Genomic DNA, 15,819 nt, shown 5'->3' on the forward strand with positions numbered 1-15,819 from the left:
CTCTTTTTTTTTTTTTTTTTTTTGCCATATGACAAAAAAAACATACAGTAGCTGGAGAGAGACAGAAACAGGGAGAGTGAGGAATCACCCCCCGGGGGATGGCCATGCTACGATCCCTTCTCCTCCATTCTTCTCCAGGATTCAGGCACGCACATGTGCCTGGCACGATTTGCAAGCTACCAGGTCCAGGACTCAAACCGCAGTTGGCCATGTGAGAAACCAGCATCTTAAACTTCATGCCACTTGCTGGCCCCTTGTCATTATTTTAATTTGTATTTCTTGAATATAAATGAGAATGAAGATCCTATCATATTGTTTGGCTTGGCCTTGTATTTCTTTTTTCAGAAAATGATCTTTTCATATCCCTTGTTCAGCTTGTCTTTCTGTGGAGCTATTAATATATTTAAAAAATTGGGACCAGCAGTTGACATAATAGCTATGTTGGTGGACTCCTATACTGCAGTTCAAGTCTTGGACCCAGTAGCTTAAAACTCACATTGGGGGACCAGCAGTTAGCATAATGCCTATGTTGCTGGACTCCCATGTAGTTGACCGTGGTTCGAGTCCTGGACAAGGTGGCTTAAAATCATGCCAGGTGCGTGTGAGTGCGTGCCCAAGACACCAAGAGGAGAATGGAGAAGGGATTGTGGTGTGGCCATCCCCCCCTGGGGGGTGATTTCTCACTTTCTGTCTCTCTGTCTTTCTGGCGAGCACACGTGCCCTATAGTAAAACCCTCTCCCCCCCCAAATATATATATTAAAAAGTATCCATTTGTCTATAGTGTGCTACAAAGATGTTCTTCCAGCTTGTTTCCTGCCTGACTCGCAGTCACACCATCAATCTGTCCTCCTGGTTGAGGCAGGCTTGCCCACTGCAAGGCCAGGGCATTCGTGCTTGTTTTCTCCTAAACTTTTATATGTGTATAGATGGACGATTATGACATTCTGATCTTCAATTTATCTGAGATGTATTGCTAGTTTGGAGTGTAAAAAGTAAGGAAGTGGAGCCAACAGGAGGTGTGGTGGTTAAGGTGCTGGACTCCCACATGGCTGGTTTGGGTCCTGGACCTGGTAGCTTGTTTTCTCACTTTCCCGTTCTTTCTGGTCAAATGAAAAAATAATAATAATGATAGGGGCCAGCAGGGGGTGTGGTGGTTAAGGGTGCTGGACTCCCACATGGCCAACCACAGGTTGAGTCCCGGACCTGGCGGCTTGCTTTCTCACTTTCTCTCTCTCTCACTCTGTCCCTCTCTGGCCAAAAAATTCAATAAATAAATAAAGTTGCAATTAAACACACAAACTAATAATAATAATAATAATAATAATAAATAAAGTTAAATAATTCTTAAATAAAGATTTCAAAAACAGGGAAATAATCTATTTTAACTTTAAAATAAAAAATAATACACATTTCTATATACCATTGATATAATTTATTTTGGTTTATTTTTGTCAAAGAACATTCATAATTAAAAAAATAAATTCAAGTGAAGTTTACTTGCTTTATAATATACTTCTTTTTTTTTTTTTTTTTTTAAGAAATACTCTTGCTATTGGGTCACTCACCTGAGAGACAGAAAGAGAAAGACAGAGAGAAATCACCCCCCACTGGGGTGGGGGTGGCCATGCCGCAACCCCTTTTCCCCTGGTCTCCTCTTGGGATCTTGGGCACGCACGCGCACGCGCCCAGCATGAATTCTAAGTTGCTGGGTCCGGGACTCTCACCGCAGCCGACTACCCATTACGTCATCTGCTGGTCCCAAAATACACATTTTTACAAGCACACTTGATGCATATGTATATCAAATTACACTTTTCACAATTCTCCATGTGACTCGAAATTACCGTCACTGTTACTATTCCAGAAACATTGCTATGTCTTTATTTTTTTCAACATTTCACTTTCTGGATCTTGATTTCTTTTTTGTTTTACTGTATTTTTTTTTAAAAAGTTTCTTTTCAATTAAGCTCACTTCTTCATGGAGAATGGAGGTCTTTATTCTTAGCAGGAAGGAGAAGAGATTTAGTATGAACCGGTAACTCAGAGAAAAATTTGATTCTTCATAGGTTGTCACATGTTTACAATAGCTAGAAGAAAAAAAGGAGTAAGTTAGCTTGAAATAGTAACTTAGAAACAGCACCTATCCCGTGACATTCCCCTAGTAACTCAGCAAATACAGGTGGGCTTACAAGAGCACTCTGACCCGCAGGATGCAGAACGATTCGGCAGTACTCTAATTTTACAAAGGGAAAATACCAGATGTGGAGCTGACCCTGCACTAGGGTCTGGGCCTGTCCCTGCTGCTAAGAGCCACACTTCACTCACTACAGACGCATCAACACTTTTTTTTTTGGGGGGGGGTTATACAGGGCACATGTACCTGCAAGAGAGAGATAGAGAGAGGGAGAGAGAGAGAGGAAGAGGTCCACACTGCAATCCCTTCTCCTCTCGGGATTCTGGGCACATACACTCACCCATATACTTTTCAAGCCACGGATACAAGACTTGAACCATGAGGGACCAGCAGTTAGCGTAATGGTTATGTCACTGGACTCCCACGTAGTCGACTGCGGTTTACGTCCCGGACCCGGCGGCTTAAACTCATGCCGGGTGCGTGTGCGTGCGTGCCCAAGATCCTGACAGGAGAGTGGAGGAGAAGGGGTTGCGGCATGGCCATCCCCCCTGGGGGGTGATTTCTCGCTTTCTGTCTCTCTGTCTCTCTCTGTCTGGTGAGCGCACATGCCCTATAGCAAAAACCTCTCCAAAAATAAAAGACTTGAACCACAAAGTTGCCCACGTGGGATCCAGCCATCTTAATCACCATGCCACTGACTGGACCAAGTTTTTGTTTTCATTTTTTGCTATAGGGTGCATGTAACTCACTGGATAGAGACAGAGAGGGAAGGAAAGTAAGAAATCACTCCCCTCCCTAGGAGTATGGCCATGGCATAATTCTTTCTCCTCCATTCTCCTCTTAGGGTTGTGAGCACACACACACATGCACCAGTCTGATTTTTAAGCTGCTGAATCCAGGACTTGAACCACACAGTTGGCCACGTGGGATCTCATCACTTTAACCTCCACACTACCTGCTGGCCCCTATCTCAACGTTTTTAAACAGTAATTTAAAAAATATATATGTTAATTTATTTTTAAAGAATCACTTAATTTTATTTATTTATTATTATTACCATTATTATTATTTAAGTTCACCAGAGAGAAATGGAATGAGAGTGAGAGAAAGTGAGAAAGCAAGCTGCCAGGTCCAGGACTTGAACCACAGTCGGCCATGTAGAGGAGTCCAGTGCCTTAACCACCACACCACCTGCTGGCCACTTAAACAGCAATTTTTTTTTTTTGGAGAGATTTTCACTGTAGGGCGCGTGCGCTCGCCAGACAGACAGAGAGAGACATAGAGACAGAAAGCGAGAAATCACCCCCCAGGGGGGATGGAAAAAGCAATCCCTTCTCCTCCATTCTCCTCTCGGGATCTTGGGCACGCACGCACACGCACCCGGCGTGAGTTTTAAGCCACCGGGTCCGGGACACGAACCGCGGTCGACTACGTGGGAGTCCAGTGACATAGCCATTACGCTAACTGCTGGTTCCCTTAAACAGCAATTTTAATACAGATGACTTTGTGTAATGCCTCTTCTACTGTGTTTTCTACATTTCATTAATCTTCGACTGTACTCAACTCAGGAAGTGAAACTTTTTCATAGAAAAATAGTTGTGCTGGGACAAACAGATGGCGTAAGGGTAACATCACTGGATTCCCACGTAGTAGACCACAGTTCGAGTCCCAGATTGGGGGACTTAAACTCACGCTAGGCATGTGTGCATGCATGTCCAAGATCCTGAGAGGAGAATGGAGAACAGATTACGGCGTGGCCATCCCCTGGGGTGGGGGTGATTTCTTGCTTTCCATCTCTCTGTCATTCTCTGTCCTTCTGGTGAGCGCACGCGCCCTATAGCAAGAATCTCTCTCAACAAATAAGAAAATGAAAAGAAAAAAGGGAGGTCAGCAGATGGCATGATGGTTAAGGCAGCTGAATCCCACATGGCCGAATGCGTGGCCCAAGTCCCACACCGGCTGGCTTGAAAATCGTGCTGGCCACGTGTGCATGAGTGCCCAGAATCCCAATAGGAAAACGGAAGAGATGGGTTGTGGTGTGGCCATCCCTCTCAGGGTGTGTGTGTGGGTGCTTTTTTATTCTTCTCTCTGTCTCTCTCTGGTGAGTGCACCATGCCTTATAGCAAAAATAAATAAATAAATAAATAAATAAATGACATTAATGAATTTTGTCTATGAACAAAATAGGAACCACGAGTCCATACTAAAAATAAATCATCGGTGAGTTAAAAATGGGAGGAGGGGAGGCAGGGCTCTCCCACATGGTGACGCCAGCTGACACTGAGGGGCGTGGAGCTGGAGAGTCACCACAGTCACGACCACCAAGACTGGTCTGAGTAAGAACCATCAGCGGATACAACCGCGGGAAAGATACTTTTGTTAAGTATTAATTAATATTTACATAAGAGAGAGAGAAAGAGAAGACACCTTTGACAGGGTCGCCACCCCTCAACTGTCGCCTAGTCCTGCAGCCTGAGAGGATCACACCCTGCTGTGTTCAGACAGACCTGGGATGTGAACCCAGAGCCTCCTATGTCCTCCAGCATCACCCAGCAGCACCCCTACTGCCTGTGCCACTGTGGCTGGGTCAAGAGGCCGAGTGGAGGAAGTTTTTTCTCTTTAATGAGGGCGAGAGTGGGGCTGGGGAGAGCAACACACATGAGGGAGACAGAAAGAAAGGTACCTGGACAGGTCCGGCCCGCCCTCCCACCCGGCTCCCCACTAGGAGCAAAGGGATGTGCCACCAGCCCAGCCTCTTTAGGGTGGCCGGGAACCAAACCCAAGTCTCCCACGTGGCCTGAGCCACCGTGTAGCAGCACTCTCCTGCTCGCACCACCACAGCTGGGCCATGAGGGTAGGGAACTGGCAAACAGCTGTCTACCGGTCAAGTATCTCCCCCAGATCTCTTCTTTTTTCTTTTCTTTTTTTTTTTTTAGGAGGTTTTTGCCTCAGAGAGAGAGAGAAGAGAGAGTGGGAGAGAGAAACAGACACAGTGAGAAGGAAAGTGAGAAATCACCCCCACTCTTTCTGGGATCTTGGGCACACACGTACACAGGCCCGGCATGAGTTTTTTTTTTTTTGAGAGGTTTTTGCTATAGGGTGTGTGCGCTCACCAGAAAGACAGAGGGAGACAGAAAGCGAGAAATCACCCCCCAGGGGTATGGCCACGCCACAATCCCTTCTCCTCCATTCTCCTCTCGGGATCTTGGGCATGCACACACATGCACCCAGCGTGAGTTTAATTAAGCCACTAGGTTAAATCCAGTGGTTAAGGCATTGGACTCCCACATGGCCAACTGAGGTTCAAGTCCTGAACCTAGGGGCTTAAAAATCATGCCAGGCACATGTGTGCCCAAAATCCCAGGAGGAGAAGGAACTGAGGCATGGCCATACCTCTCAGGGGGTGAGTTCTCACTCTCCTCAGTGAGTGCACGTGTCTATGACAATAATAACATATACATATTGATCAGGCCCCGCCCCACACTTCCCTTGGCTGCTTCTCTGCAGGGAAGTCTCACTGCAAGGGACAGTTTGTGTTAGCTGTGCTCCCTCATCTTTCATGATTTTTCACCAGCTTTCCTCTAACTCAAGATTCAAAGAGTAATTCTGATTTTCTTGACTATAAGTTTCCCATCTTCCAACAAATAACCTATCTAGCTCTTAGATGCGACTTTTTTTTTTTAAATTGAAAAAGAATGTATCTTCAGGTCAAACTGGAGATTTTGTCACATTTCATATCTTCTGATTTCTAAAAGCATTACGTACCTTTTACAGAACTTCTGTGTACTAAGCCAATATAATGAATTCTTGGTAAGCAGTGATTGGCCTTTCTTTTTCAGGACTCCCTGGAGACTGTGTCCATGGAAACAAGTTCTAGCAGTATCTTCTTCAGTCCAATTGAACTGAAAACTTGAAGGGTTGTTTTTTTCAACAGTCGGCGTTGAATCAGCCAATGTACTGAATTGTTTTTGTAGATTCACCACCATTTCTGAAAATGGAGGAAAAAAGAAAGGAATAAAATAAAAACCGAATATTAAATAACAAAGTCTGGTGTTTACTTGACAGGAATGTACCAGTGTTGGTTAGACCATAGTGCCACGGTAATGTAAGAGGATAACTTTAGTTGTAACTGAAAAAAAAAAACCAAACCAAAAGGTCCTAGGGGGACTACTAAAATATGATCAAAACAGGGCTGGCCACGTAGTCTGGTGGTTAAAGGAGCCCGACCCCCTGCTGCTGACAGCGGTGCAAGTCCTGGCCCCAACAACTGGAAAAACATGCCAGGTATGTGTGTATGCGTGCCCGACTCCAACAGGATAGAGAAACAAAGGAGAAGGGGTTGCAGATGGGTGCTCCCCCCTGGAGAGGGCTTAGCCACCTCCCCCCTCCAATCTCTCTGGCAAGCACATGTGACTTCTGGCAATAAAACTGAAATACAAAAATAAAAACGTACACTCTAAAGGTGATTCTCCTGACAAAGAGTTCTAAGAACCGCAGAAAGACATGAACTTAGATGCCGAGGGAAACTCAGCTCGGGCTTTGGGTAACGGCATGCGAGTTCTGAGACAGGTGCCTGGCAATCCCATGCAGCCATCGTGCCCCTCGGGGTGTGTATGTGCGTCTGAGGGACACAGCATGTATGCACTCGCTTCCCAAGTTGAGATATTTAGCTTTTCTACTACTGTGCTGCTAGTTGGCGTGAAGAAAAACCTCAACTCACCTCTTCTCTTGTACACCACTGACTTGTCGATGGACGAATGGTAGAGCGGCTTCTCACTTTTCCACAGGTACCTGGCACAGGAAGAACAAGAGCTGGAGCAGGGGCCCAGGGCGGGCCTAACACAGGTCGGAGACAGTTTCTGATGTGGTATCTGAGACTCTGGAGTATCAGCTCTGGCTCAAAATGGCCTGTGGGCACGTCTACACCATCTACAGAGCTTTCCTCCTAGAAGCTGGTGCTGGATAAGAGCAGGCCAATAGGACAGGTGCTCTGCCCTGGGGCGCCAGACCCGTAGGATCCTGAAGAAGCTACTAACGATATAAAGCAGTGGAGATGGTTCTCCTCACCACACAATTCCCTGTGCTCATTCTCACACAGTGAAGTCACCTAAGAAGCAATTGTTCCTCCAGGCCCTTGGCCCTGCGGCCACTTCTCGAGGATTAAATGACTGGTGCCTCTGGGTCTGAAGACCCACACAGGGCACACGGCAGGTGCCAGCCTCTCTGGCACTCGGCGCCTGGAATCTCCTATTCCTGGTGGTCACTACCTCACTAGGAGGAAAGAGCGGAACCCAGCACAACACAGTCTTACCAGTTTTTGCACCGACTCAACCTATTCTTGCCTGGGGAAGGTCAGCCAGGGAAACAGCCACTGTTACTCCAGATCAAAGATAATGTTATCTTTAGACTCTTGGGCTCATTATTTTTGAGTTCCCTAAAGCAAAGAACTTTCACAACTTACAGTGAAAAACAATCTACCTTGTTTGCCAGTCTAAGCGGCACTGTGGCAATGGGGAAGAGTACTGACTCGGGGACCTGGTCTGCCACTCCCTGGTGGCCGGCCTGGCCTCGCGGGAACAGTGATGGGGTTCTTGACAGCAGAATCTGTCTCGGCCTTCCTGGTGACTGAATGCTGGCAGGGATTATTGCTTAGTAGGGATTCGAATTTATTGAAAAATGAACGGATGAATACATGAACAAATACATTCAGTGCTTTCTGCTTTTGCAGGACTGCTGTGAGGAAAAATTAAGATTATGTATATGTTCTTTAAATTCTATACAATTAGAAGTAATAATTATCTGGTGCTTGACAAAATTCCTGTCTACTGGACTTTCAAGAAATATCTGTGGGGGCTGGCAGGTGGCATGTGGTTGAGGTGCTAGACTCCCACATGGCTGACCACAGTTCAAGTCCCCAACCTGGCAGCTTACTTTCCCTCTCTCTGTCTCTCTCTCGCTATCTCTCTGGTCAAGTTAAAATAATAATAATGATGATGAATAAAATTTAATAAAATAGCTAATAAAAAAAGAAATGCCTGTGGACTTCTAGAAAAGAAGATAAAGGACAGAAAGTAAAAAATACAAGTATTTTTATTTCTTTATGGTTTTCTATAATTGATCACGTATTTTTCTTTTTCTTTTAAATGCTGGGATAGAAAATGTACATGAAAGACATTTTAGTAATATTATGACAACAACGATCATCCAAGATGATGCTCACTATTAAGCTTCCTTGTGAATACGTAAGCTAGGTGGCTGTCTCCGGGCATTTACAATAAATGCCTATTTCAGGTGGCGGTCATGCTGTATCAAGGGGGCATTATTATTGCCTTAGTGTTATCTGCCCAGAGAACGGGAAAGGTGACAGCAAATGACAGTGCTATAGCTGTGTAGACACCCCTTCTGAAACTAAAGCTTCTACAAAAGTTCACTTACTTTCCTACATCTTCCAATTACACACAGCTACAAGAACAGAGACATGCCACGAAGCCTTGTTTGTTTGCTTTTTTACATAAATTAACCCATTTATTGTAGGCTAGTGATATTCCAAATGTCTATGGAGCTTCTACTGGTCTTTCAACTCCTTCAGTCTTCTGATGGCAGACTGCACTGTGACAGCCGAAGTGCTGGTGTAGGTCCAGGCACCACTGGCTACCGTGTGCATGCAGGAACCACAGTGCCAGATCCCCACAGCCCGTCTCTTCATCTTAGTTTTGCCACAGAAGGAGCAGGTGTACTTAGCGTGCTGGCTGATTTCAATTTTCTTCACCATTTTCCGGAGGGAGGCACCATAGCGGGTCCCATATCTATCGACGATGCCGAACTTCTTGGTGCACCCACACAGGGCACACGGCAGGTGCCAGCCTCTCTGGCACTCGGCGCCTGGAATCTCCTATTCCTGGTGGTCACTACCTCACTAGGAGGAAAGAGCGGAACCCAGCACAACACAGTCTTACCAGTTTTTGCACCGACTCAACCTATTCTTGCCTGGGGAAGGTCAGCCAGGGAAACAGCCACTGTTACTCCAGATCAAAGATAATGTTATCTTTAGACTCTTGGGCTCATTATTTTTGAGTTCCCTAAAGCAAAGAACTTTCACAACTTACAGTGAAAAACAATCTACCTTTTTTGCCAGTCTAAGCGGCACTGTGGCAATGGGGAAGAGTACTGACTCGGGGACCTGGTCTGCCACTCCCTGGTGGCCGGCCTGGCCTCGCGGGAACAGTGATGGGGTTCTTGACAGCAGAATCTGTCTCGGCCTTCCTGGTGACTGAATGCTGGCAGGGATTATTGCTTAGTAGGGATTCGAATTTATTGAAAAATGAACGGATGAATACATGAACAAATACATTCAGTGCTTTCTGCTTTTGCAGGACTGCTGTGAGGAAAAATTAAGATTATGTATATGTTCTTTAAATTCTATACAATTAGAAGTAATAATTATCTGGTGCTTGACAAAATTCCTGTCTACTGGACTTTCAAGAAATATCTGTGGGGGCTGGCAGGTGGCATGTGGTTGAGGTGCTAGACTCCCACATGGCTGACCACAGTTCAAGTCCCCAACCTGGCAGCTTACTTTCCCTCTCTCTGTCTCTCTCTCGCTATCTCTCTGGTCAAGTTAAAATAATAATAATGATGATGAATAAAATTTAATAAAATAGCTAATAAAAAAAGAAATGCCTGTGGACTTCTAGAAAAGAAGATAAAGGACAGAAAGTAAAAAATACAAGTATTTTTATTTCTTTATGGTTTTCTATAATTGATCACGTATTTTTCTTTTTCTTTTAAATGCTGGGATAGAAAATGTACATGAAAGACATTTTAGTAATATTATGACAACAATGATCATCCAAGATGATGCTCACTATTAAGCTTCCTTGTGAATACGTAAGCTAGGTGGCTGTCTCCGGGCATTTACAATAAATGCCTATTTCAGGTGGCGGTCATGCTGTATCAAGGGGGCATTATTATTGCCTTAGTGTTATCTGCCCAGAGAACGGGAAAGGTGACAGCAAATGACAGTGCTATAGCTGTGTAGACACCCCTTCTGAAACTAAAGCTTCTACAAAAGTTCACTTACTTTCCTACATCTTCCAATTACACACAGCTACAAGAACAGAGACATGCCACGAAGCCTTGTTTGTTTGCTTTTTTACATAAATTAACCCATTTATTGTAGGCTAGTGATATTCCAAATGTCTATGGAGCTTCTACTGGTCTTTCCAATCCTTCAGTCTTCTGATGGCAGACTGCACTGTGACAGCCGAAGTGCTGGTGTAGGTCCAGGCACCACCGGCTAACGGGTGGGTGCCGGAACCCCCACGGCAGCAGGAACCACAGTGCCAGATCCCCACAGCCCGTCTCTTCATCTTAGTTTTGCCACAGAAGGAGCAGGTGTACTTAGCGTGCTGGCTGATTTCAATTTTCTTCACCATTTTCCGGAGGGAGGCACCATAGCGGGTCCCATATCTATCGACGATGCCGAACTTCTTGGTGCGTTTAGCCATACCGCTGCCAACTATTCCGAGCCCACGAAGCCTTGTTTTTTAGCTAGAAGTTAGCTGTGTGCTTCCTCCCAGTCTCTACAGATCAAATTTCACTATCTTAGAAAAAAAAGGCATTGGGGCCAGCAGGTAGTGCTGGCTGGGGGTGCTGGACTCCCACACGGCTGCCTGCAATTCAAGTCCTGAACCTGGCGGCTTGCTTTCTTGCTTTCCCTCTCCCTTTCTCTCTCTCTCTCTGCCCCCCTCACTCTGTTCCTCTCTGGTCAAATTTAAATGAACAAATGAATAAATGAATAAATAAATAAATTTAAATTTTAAAATTCTATTTTTTAAAAAAAAGGCGGCATCATTTACAAATAGTAAAACCCACACTGCTCAACACAGTTCTGCTGCTGCTGACAAACACCACCGGTGGCATCCTTACCACCATGGTCACTGTGCAGAATGGCTCCATCCCTACAGAAAATCCCCACACCTGACAGCCAATCCCCCCCAAACCCTTGATCGTGGGCAGTCACTGGTCTGTTTTCCTACCCCTACAGCTTAGCCTTCCCCAGAACGTGCTATCAATGGAGTCATACCACACACGACCCTCGGAGTCTTTCATTTAACCATGCGTTGCAGAGTCGTCGTTCGTGTGGCTAGATGGACCGTAGCGCGCTCCTTTGTGCTGCTGAGTGGCATTTCACTGTGTGGACATAGCCGAGCTTGCTTGTCCGCCCACTAGGCCGTGGTCCTTGAGTAGCTGCCGACTGTTGGTGATTACTTACATGTGAGGTAGTGATGATTCACGCTGCACGTGTTAGCTCGCAGCGCACATTCTGTGGTGTAGGATCTCGGTAAGAGAGCCTCTGGACAGCCTCTTCTCTGGGGCTTGGACTCTCCTTGGGAAACGCCATCCTCTAACTAGACTGACTTCCTTTGGTCAACGAATTCTCCCCTGAAGTGACTAAAATCAGTGCGTCTCCCATGGGCAATGGACTGTAACACTGCAACATGAATTTGCTCTCCAAGACCTATGTTGGAAGCATGAGCCAGTGGCTGGTCCGGACTAAGGAATGCCCCGTCACCACCACACAGCCACCTGGGGCACACGGCCCCCAGACCCCTCTGGGACTCAACCAGTCAGTGTGTGGGGCCCAGCCACCTGAGCCACCATGCCACCCATTAGCCCTCAATTTCTTTTAGATGTAAAGTAACAGACACAGAAGTAGAGTCAGTGATTCTAAACCGCAAGATAAAACATACTTTGCTCTTGCTTTCTCCCATTTTTCTTTTTTCTCATCAATAGTTTTCTTCATAACTTGGTACCACTTTCTGAAATCAAACCATGGCTTATCTGAAAGAAAGGAAATTCATGCCTATTAATCAGTAAGTCACATTATAATAATGCATAGTTCATTTGAGCCTTCATTCATTGACATAATATTCTCGGAAATGATGGATGGCCTCGCTGTCTCCATAATGATCCTCTCCAGCAATAACATAACTCCCCTCTTTAAGATGCTGTCTAGACCGTAGTCCCAACTTGATTAAACCAAAAGCATCTTTTTTTTTTTTTTGAGAGATTTTCACTGTAGGGCGCGTGCGCTCGCCAGACAGACAGAGAGAGACATAGAGACAGAAAGCGAGAAATCACCCCCCAGGGGGGATGGTCACGCCGCAATCCCTTCTCCTCCATTCTCCTCTCGGGATCTTGGGCACGCACGCACACGCGCCCGGCGTGAGTTTTAAGCCACCGGGTCCGGGACACGAACCGCGGTCGACTACATGGGAATCCAGCGACATAGCCATTACGCTAACTGCTGGTTCCCCACCAAAAACATCTTTTCAAAGTCTGTTCTTTCAGAACTCGATTATGAGCTCCTTGAGAAGAGAGGACATATTCTGTTTGTCCCTAAGCTATCAAGCTCCCTCCTCCCCATACTGGAGCATCAGCAGGGTATGGCATATAGTAGCGGTCCAGTAGGTCTGGCAAACACATGAATTAAGGAACAGATGACTAAAAAGTGTGTGAGATGGTGCCATAGGAGCTGAATCTAGATTTCTAGTTTCATCAGCTCCTATTGCTGTTCTTTCTCTCTCTAATTCAAAGGACCTACAGATAAGGAGGTGGATTGCAGCAGACAGATAGTGTGTGTGTGTTCAAGATAGTGCGACTGGAGAGACAACAGAATTAGTTGCAGTTGAGTTTTTGTAAAAATTCACTCCTCACTCTTACTCAATCCATCTGGGGATTATTCTCTGATGAAGATAGTCTCTCTTGGGACTAGCAGATGGTGTAATGGTTATGTTGCTAGACTCCTACATAGTTGACCAGGGTTTGAGTCCTGGACCCAGCAGCTTAAAACTCATGCCAGGTGTGTATGCGTGCATGCCCAAAATCCCGAGAGGAGAATGGAGGAGAAGGGATTGCAGTATGTCCATTCCCCCCACTCCACCAGGGTGATTTCTTGTTTTCTGTCTCTCTGGTGAGTGCATGCACCCTATAGCAAAAATCTCTCTCTCAAAAAAAAGATAGTCTCTCTCACTGCCTAGTTAGAATCTCTCCACTGGCCAATATAATTAACACATAGTTCAAGCAACCTTGTAGGCCGTATAGCCACGGAGAAGAGGAAACTACCAAATGGATGGTAAGAATAGAGGAAAACAAGGTTCTCTGACCTCGAGCAAGCCAAATCATCTCCAAAGTTCAATGTCTACACGGTCTTCTATACTCCTTTAGAGAGAACATTATAAGACACCCAGTTCAGTCTTCCACTCTGTGTAGACACCAACACAACCAATCTACAGGCAAGTATTTTATTTTGCACATATTCTGGAAAGAACACACCAACTAATTAATACCATTAAACTCAAGTTCCTAAAACCAAGGAATATAAAGTCCTAGTGAGAACATTAAGAAACTGAACTGAGGAGCCGGCAGGTGGTGTGGTAGCTAAGAGCTCTGGACTCCCACATGGCCGACCGTGGCTCGAGTCCCGGACCTGGTGGCTTGCTTTCTCACTTTTCCTCTCTCTCTCACTCTGTCCCTGTCTGGTCAAATTAATATAAATAAATGAGTGAGTAAATAAAATAAAGTTTCAATAAAATAATTCTTAAAAAAAAAAAAAAAAAAACTGAAGTGAGGATTCCAATATTCACCAAGCTTCATGGAGCTGTTCTTATACTAGTCACTAAATTAGACATTAAGCATATTAAAAAAAAAAAAAAGATATGGGACCAGCAGTTGGTGTAATGGCTATGTCACTGGACTCCATGTAGTTGACCATGGTTTGAATCCTGGACCCGGTGGCTTAAACTCACGCTGGATGCGTGTGCATGCGTGCCCAAGATCCCAAGAGGAGAATAGAGGAGAAGGGATTGCAGCGTGGCCATCCTCCCTGGGGGTGATTTCTCACTTTCTGTCTCTCTCTGTCTTTCTGGAGAGCGCACGTGCCCTATAGCAAAAACCTCTCCAAAAAAAAAGAAAAGAAAAAGTAAGATATGATCCTTCCTTATAAAAGCTCACAATCTACCTACCTGTCTACCACTTGCAGAGCACTAATGGTAAGCACTCCACGAAGACTGACACTAAGAGGGAAAGACAGCTGGGCCGTTAGCCAGAACCCAGTGTGGTAAACATGTAAGTCTGGACGGGAGTCACAGTTCTGATTTGGGAAGAGGTGAAGTCCGTGGGTGTGAAGAACAGGTAGGAGAGTGGAATTTACGCTGTCTCTTGAAGAATGAAGAGGGATTTGACGGGGTCTCAACGGGAGTCAGGAGTAAGAAGGAAAAAACATTTCAGATGGGAGAACAGCAAGAACCAAGGCTGAAGGTATGAGACTCGACAGGACAGTCTCAGAGTGGCCGGTAGGTTCGCCATGGTCTAGAGGGGCTAGTGTGCAGAAGGTGGGAACAAAAAGCACTCTGGTTTAGAGACACAGCCGGCAGTCACTAAGGTGTCTTTATTAGTCTAGAAATATAAATGGATAATTACATGAGAAAATAACACTGGTAAAAGGTATCATTTGTGTACATGCATATTTTTCAAGTTTTCCCCTTACATTTATTTTATCTTTTAATCCATCATTTATAATCATTTTGAATTTGACTGATAAAAAATTAAGTACCTTCTTTGTTCTCTTCATTATATTTTTCAGCAAGATTTGACAAAGACCTGACAATAATAAAAACAAGTTGATTTGTTTTTAGAAATCATGCATTTGGGCAGTTAAATTTTAAATTCTTCAGAGAGGAAAATATAGAACAGTACTTGAAAATGGTGCCAAAATTTAATGGAGAAGCAGTGGCTGAGAAAGAGAAGACACTAAAACATTGTTATTCCTTGCTGGCATTTGGGAGAGTTGACACTTGAAGATTCCTTTACTTTCTAAAATAATCTCTTGGAGCTACGTGGTGCCAGGGGCCCAGAGGCATGTAGCAAAAGCACTAGATGGTTCTTCAGGATTTATGATGTTACAGTAAAACTCAGGAATCGGCGAGTGGCGCAATGAATGGATAACAGGAGTAGAACATGATCAAACGGCTGAGTCAGGGAGTTATGGAGGAGCGTTACCATTAGTCAGTGTTCTGGAACAACAGGGCCGCCATTTTCTATTGAGGTAACATATAAATTTCTTTACTTCAAATAATTAGGGAAAAACAATACAATATTTTTCCTTAAAAAAAAAAAAAACTGGTAACAGCATAATAAAGTGGTATTTGTCACAAAATATACACTCACCATTCGAAGTTGTCATCCAACAGAAAGAGCACTTTCAATACCACTACGATGACGGCCACGGCTTGTACATCGTATTTAACTGTCTTTGCTGTTCTAGCTATCGGGTCAAATGTCAGGAAATCCACGTCTCCGACTCCAGTCAGCTTCACCACTTGGCAGGTGAAACTGTGCATTTCATCTGTTGAAGAACAAAAAGTAAAATGTGAATTAAACTGTGGCGAACTGTACCACAGAATGTGTATGCCCTCACCTGAAAATATGAGGCTATGCTACAGCCTGAAGACACACATTTTGTGAATAAAATAAATGAAAAAATTATGTCTGTACAGAAAACAAACGGTAGACTCTTGGCAAGGCTTAACTCTTCCTATCTGAATTCCTAAACACGGCCCGTTTGTGGGATGCGCCTTGGTGTCCCGCAGCCAGCCGCAGGCAGGGCTCCCGACCCCCTGTC

The 15,819-nt window shown here is 44.9% G+C and overlaps 3 protein-coding genes across 3 annotated transcripts in view; all 3 read right to left on the reverse strand.

Moving 5' to 3' along the window:
- Nucleotides 1-1,678: 1,678 nt before the first annotated feature.
- Nucleotides 1,679-15,819, reverse strand: part of TAF1B (TATA-box binding protein associated factor, RNA polymerase I subunit B) — a 75,530-nt gene continuing 61,389 nt past the window's right edge. The window contains exons 7-10 of the mRNA XM_027773518.1: nucleotides 11,888-11,978; nucleotides 6,856-6,926; nucleotides 5,901-6,123; nucleotides 1,679-2,088 (exon numbers count right to left, since the gene is read on the reverse strand). Of these exons, the coding sequence (XP_027629319.1) occupies nucleotides 1,899-2,088; nucleotides 5,901-6,123; nucleotides 6,856-6,926; nucleotides 11,888-11,978 (575 nt within the window). The 3' untranslated portion in view covers nucleotides 1,679-1,898. The remainder of the gene's footprint in view (nucleotides 2,089-5,900; nucleotides 6,124-6,855; nucleotides 6,927-11,887; nucleotides 11,979-15,819) is intronic.
- LOC106735325 (putative 60S ribosomal protein L37a) lies at nucleotides 8,701-10,049 on the reverse strand. The gene is made up of 2 exons (XM_014589454.1): nucleotides 10,023-10,049; nucleotides 8,701-9,027 (listed from the first exon to the last, which is right to left on the reverse strand). Exons 1-2 carry the CDS (start codon nucleotides 10,047-10,049, stop codon nucleotides 8,701-8,703), a joined length of 354 nt encoding a protein of 117 aa, XP_014444940.1.
- On the reverse strand, nucleotides 10,346-10,762 carry LOC102495640 (putative 60S ribosomal protein L37a). The gene has a single exon (XM_006140830.3). It carries the CDS (start codon nucleotides 10,640-10,642, stop codon nucleotides 10,346-10,348), a length of 297 nt encoding a protein of 98 aa, XP_006140892.1. The 5' UTR covers nucleotides 10,643-10,762.

The sequence above is a fragment of the Tupaia chinensis genome, unplaced genomic scaffold (assembly GCF_000334495.1).
Source record: "Tupaia chinensis unplaced genomic scaffold, TupChi_1.0 Scaffold000045_1, whole genome shotgun sequence".
NCBI classification, from domain to species: Eukaryota; Metazoa; Chordata; class Mammalia; order Scandentia; family Tupaiidae; genus Tupaia; species Tupaia belangeri.

Coding starts and splice junctions, on each gene's coding strand:
- LOC106735325 (XM_014589454.1), bottom strand. CDS start 10,049: ATGCCCGGAGACAGCCACCTAGCTTAC. Junction 9,028..10,022: donor GAGACAGCCACCTAGCTTAC/GTATTCACAAGG, acceptor CACCAGGAATAG/GAGATTCCAGGCGCCGAGTG.
- LOC102495640 (XM_006140830.3), bottom strand. CDS start 10,642: ATGGCTAAACGCACCAAGAAGTTCGGCATCGTCGATAGATATGGGACC.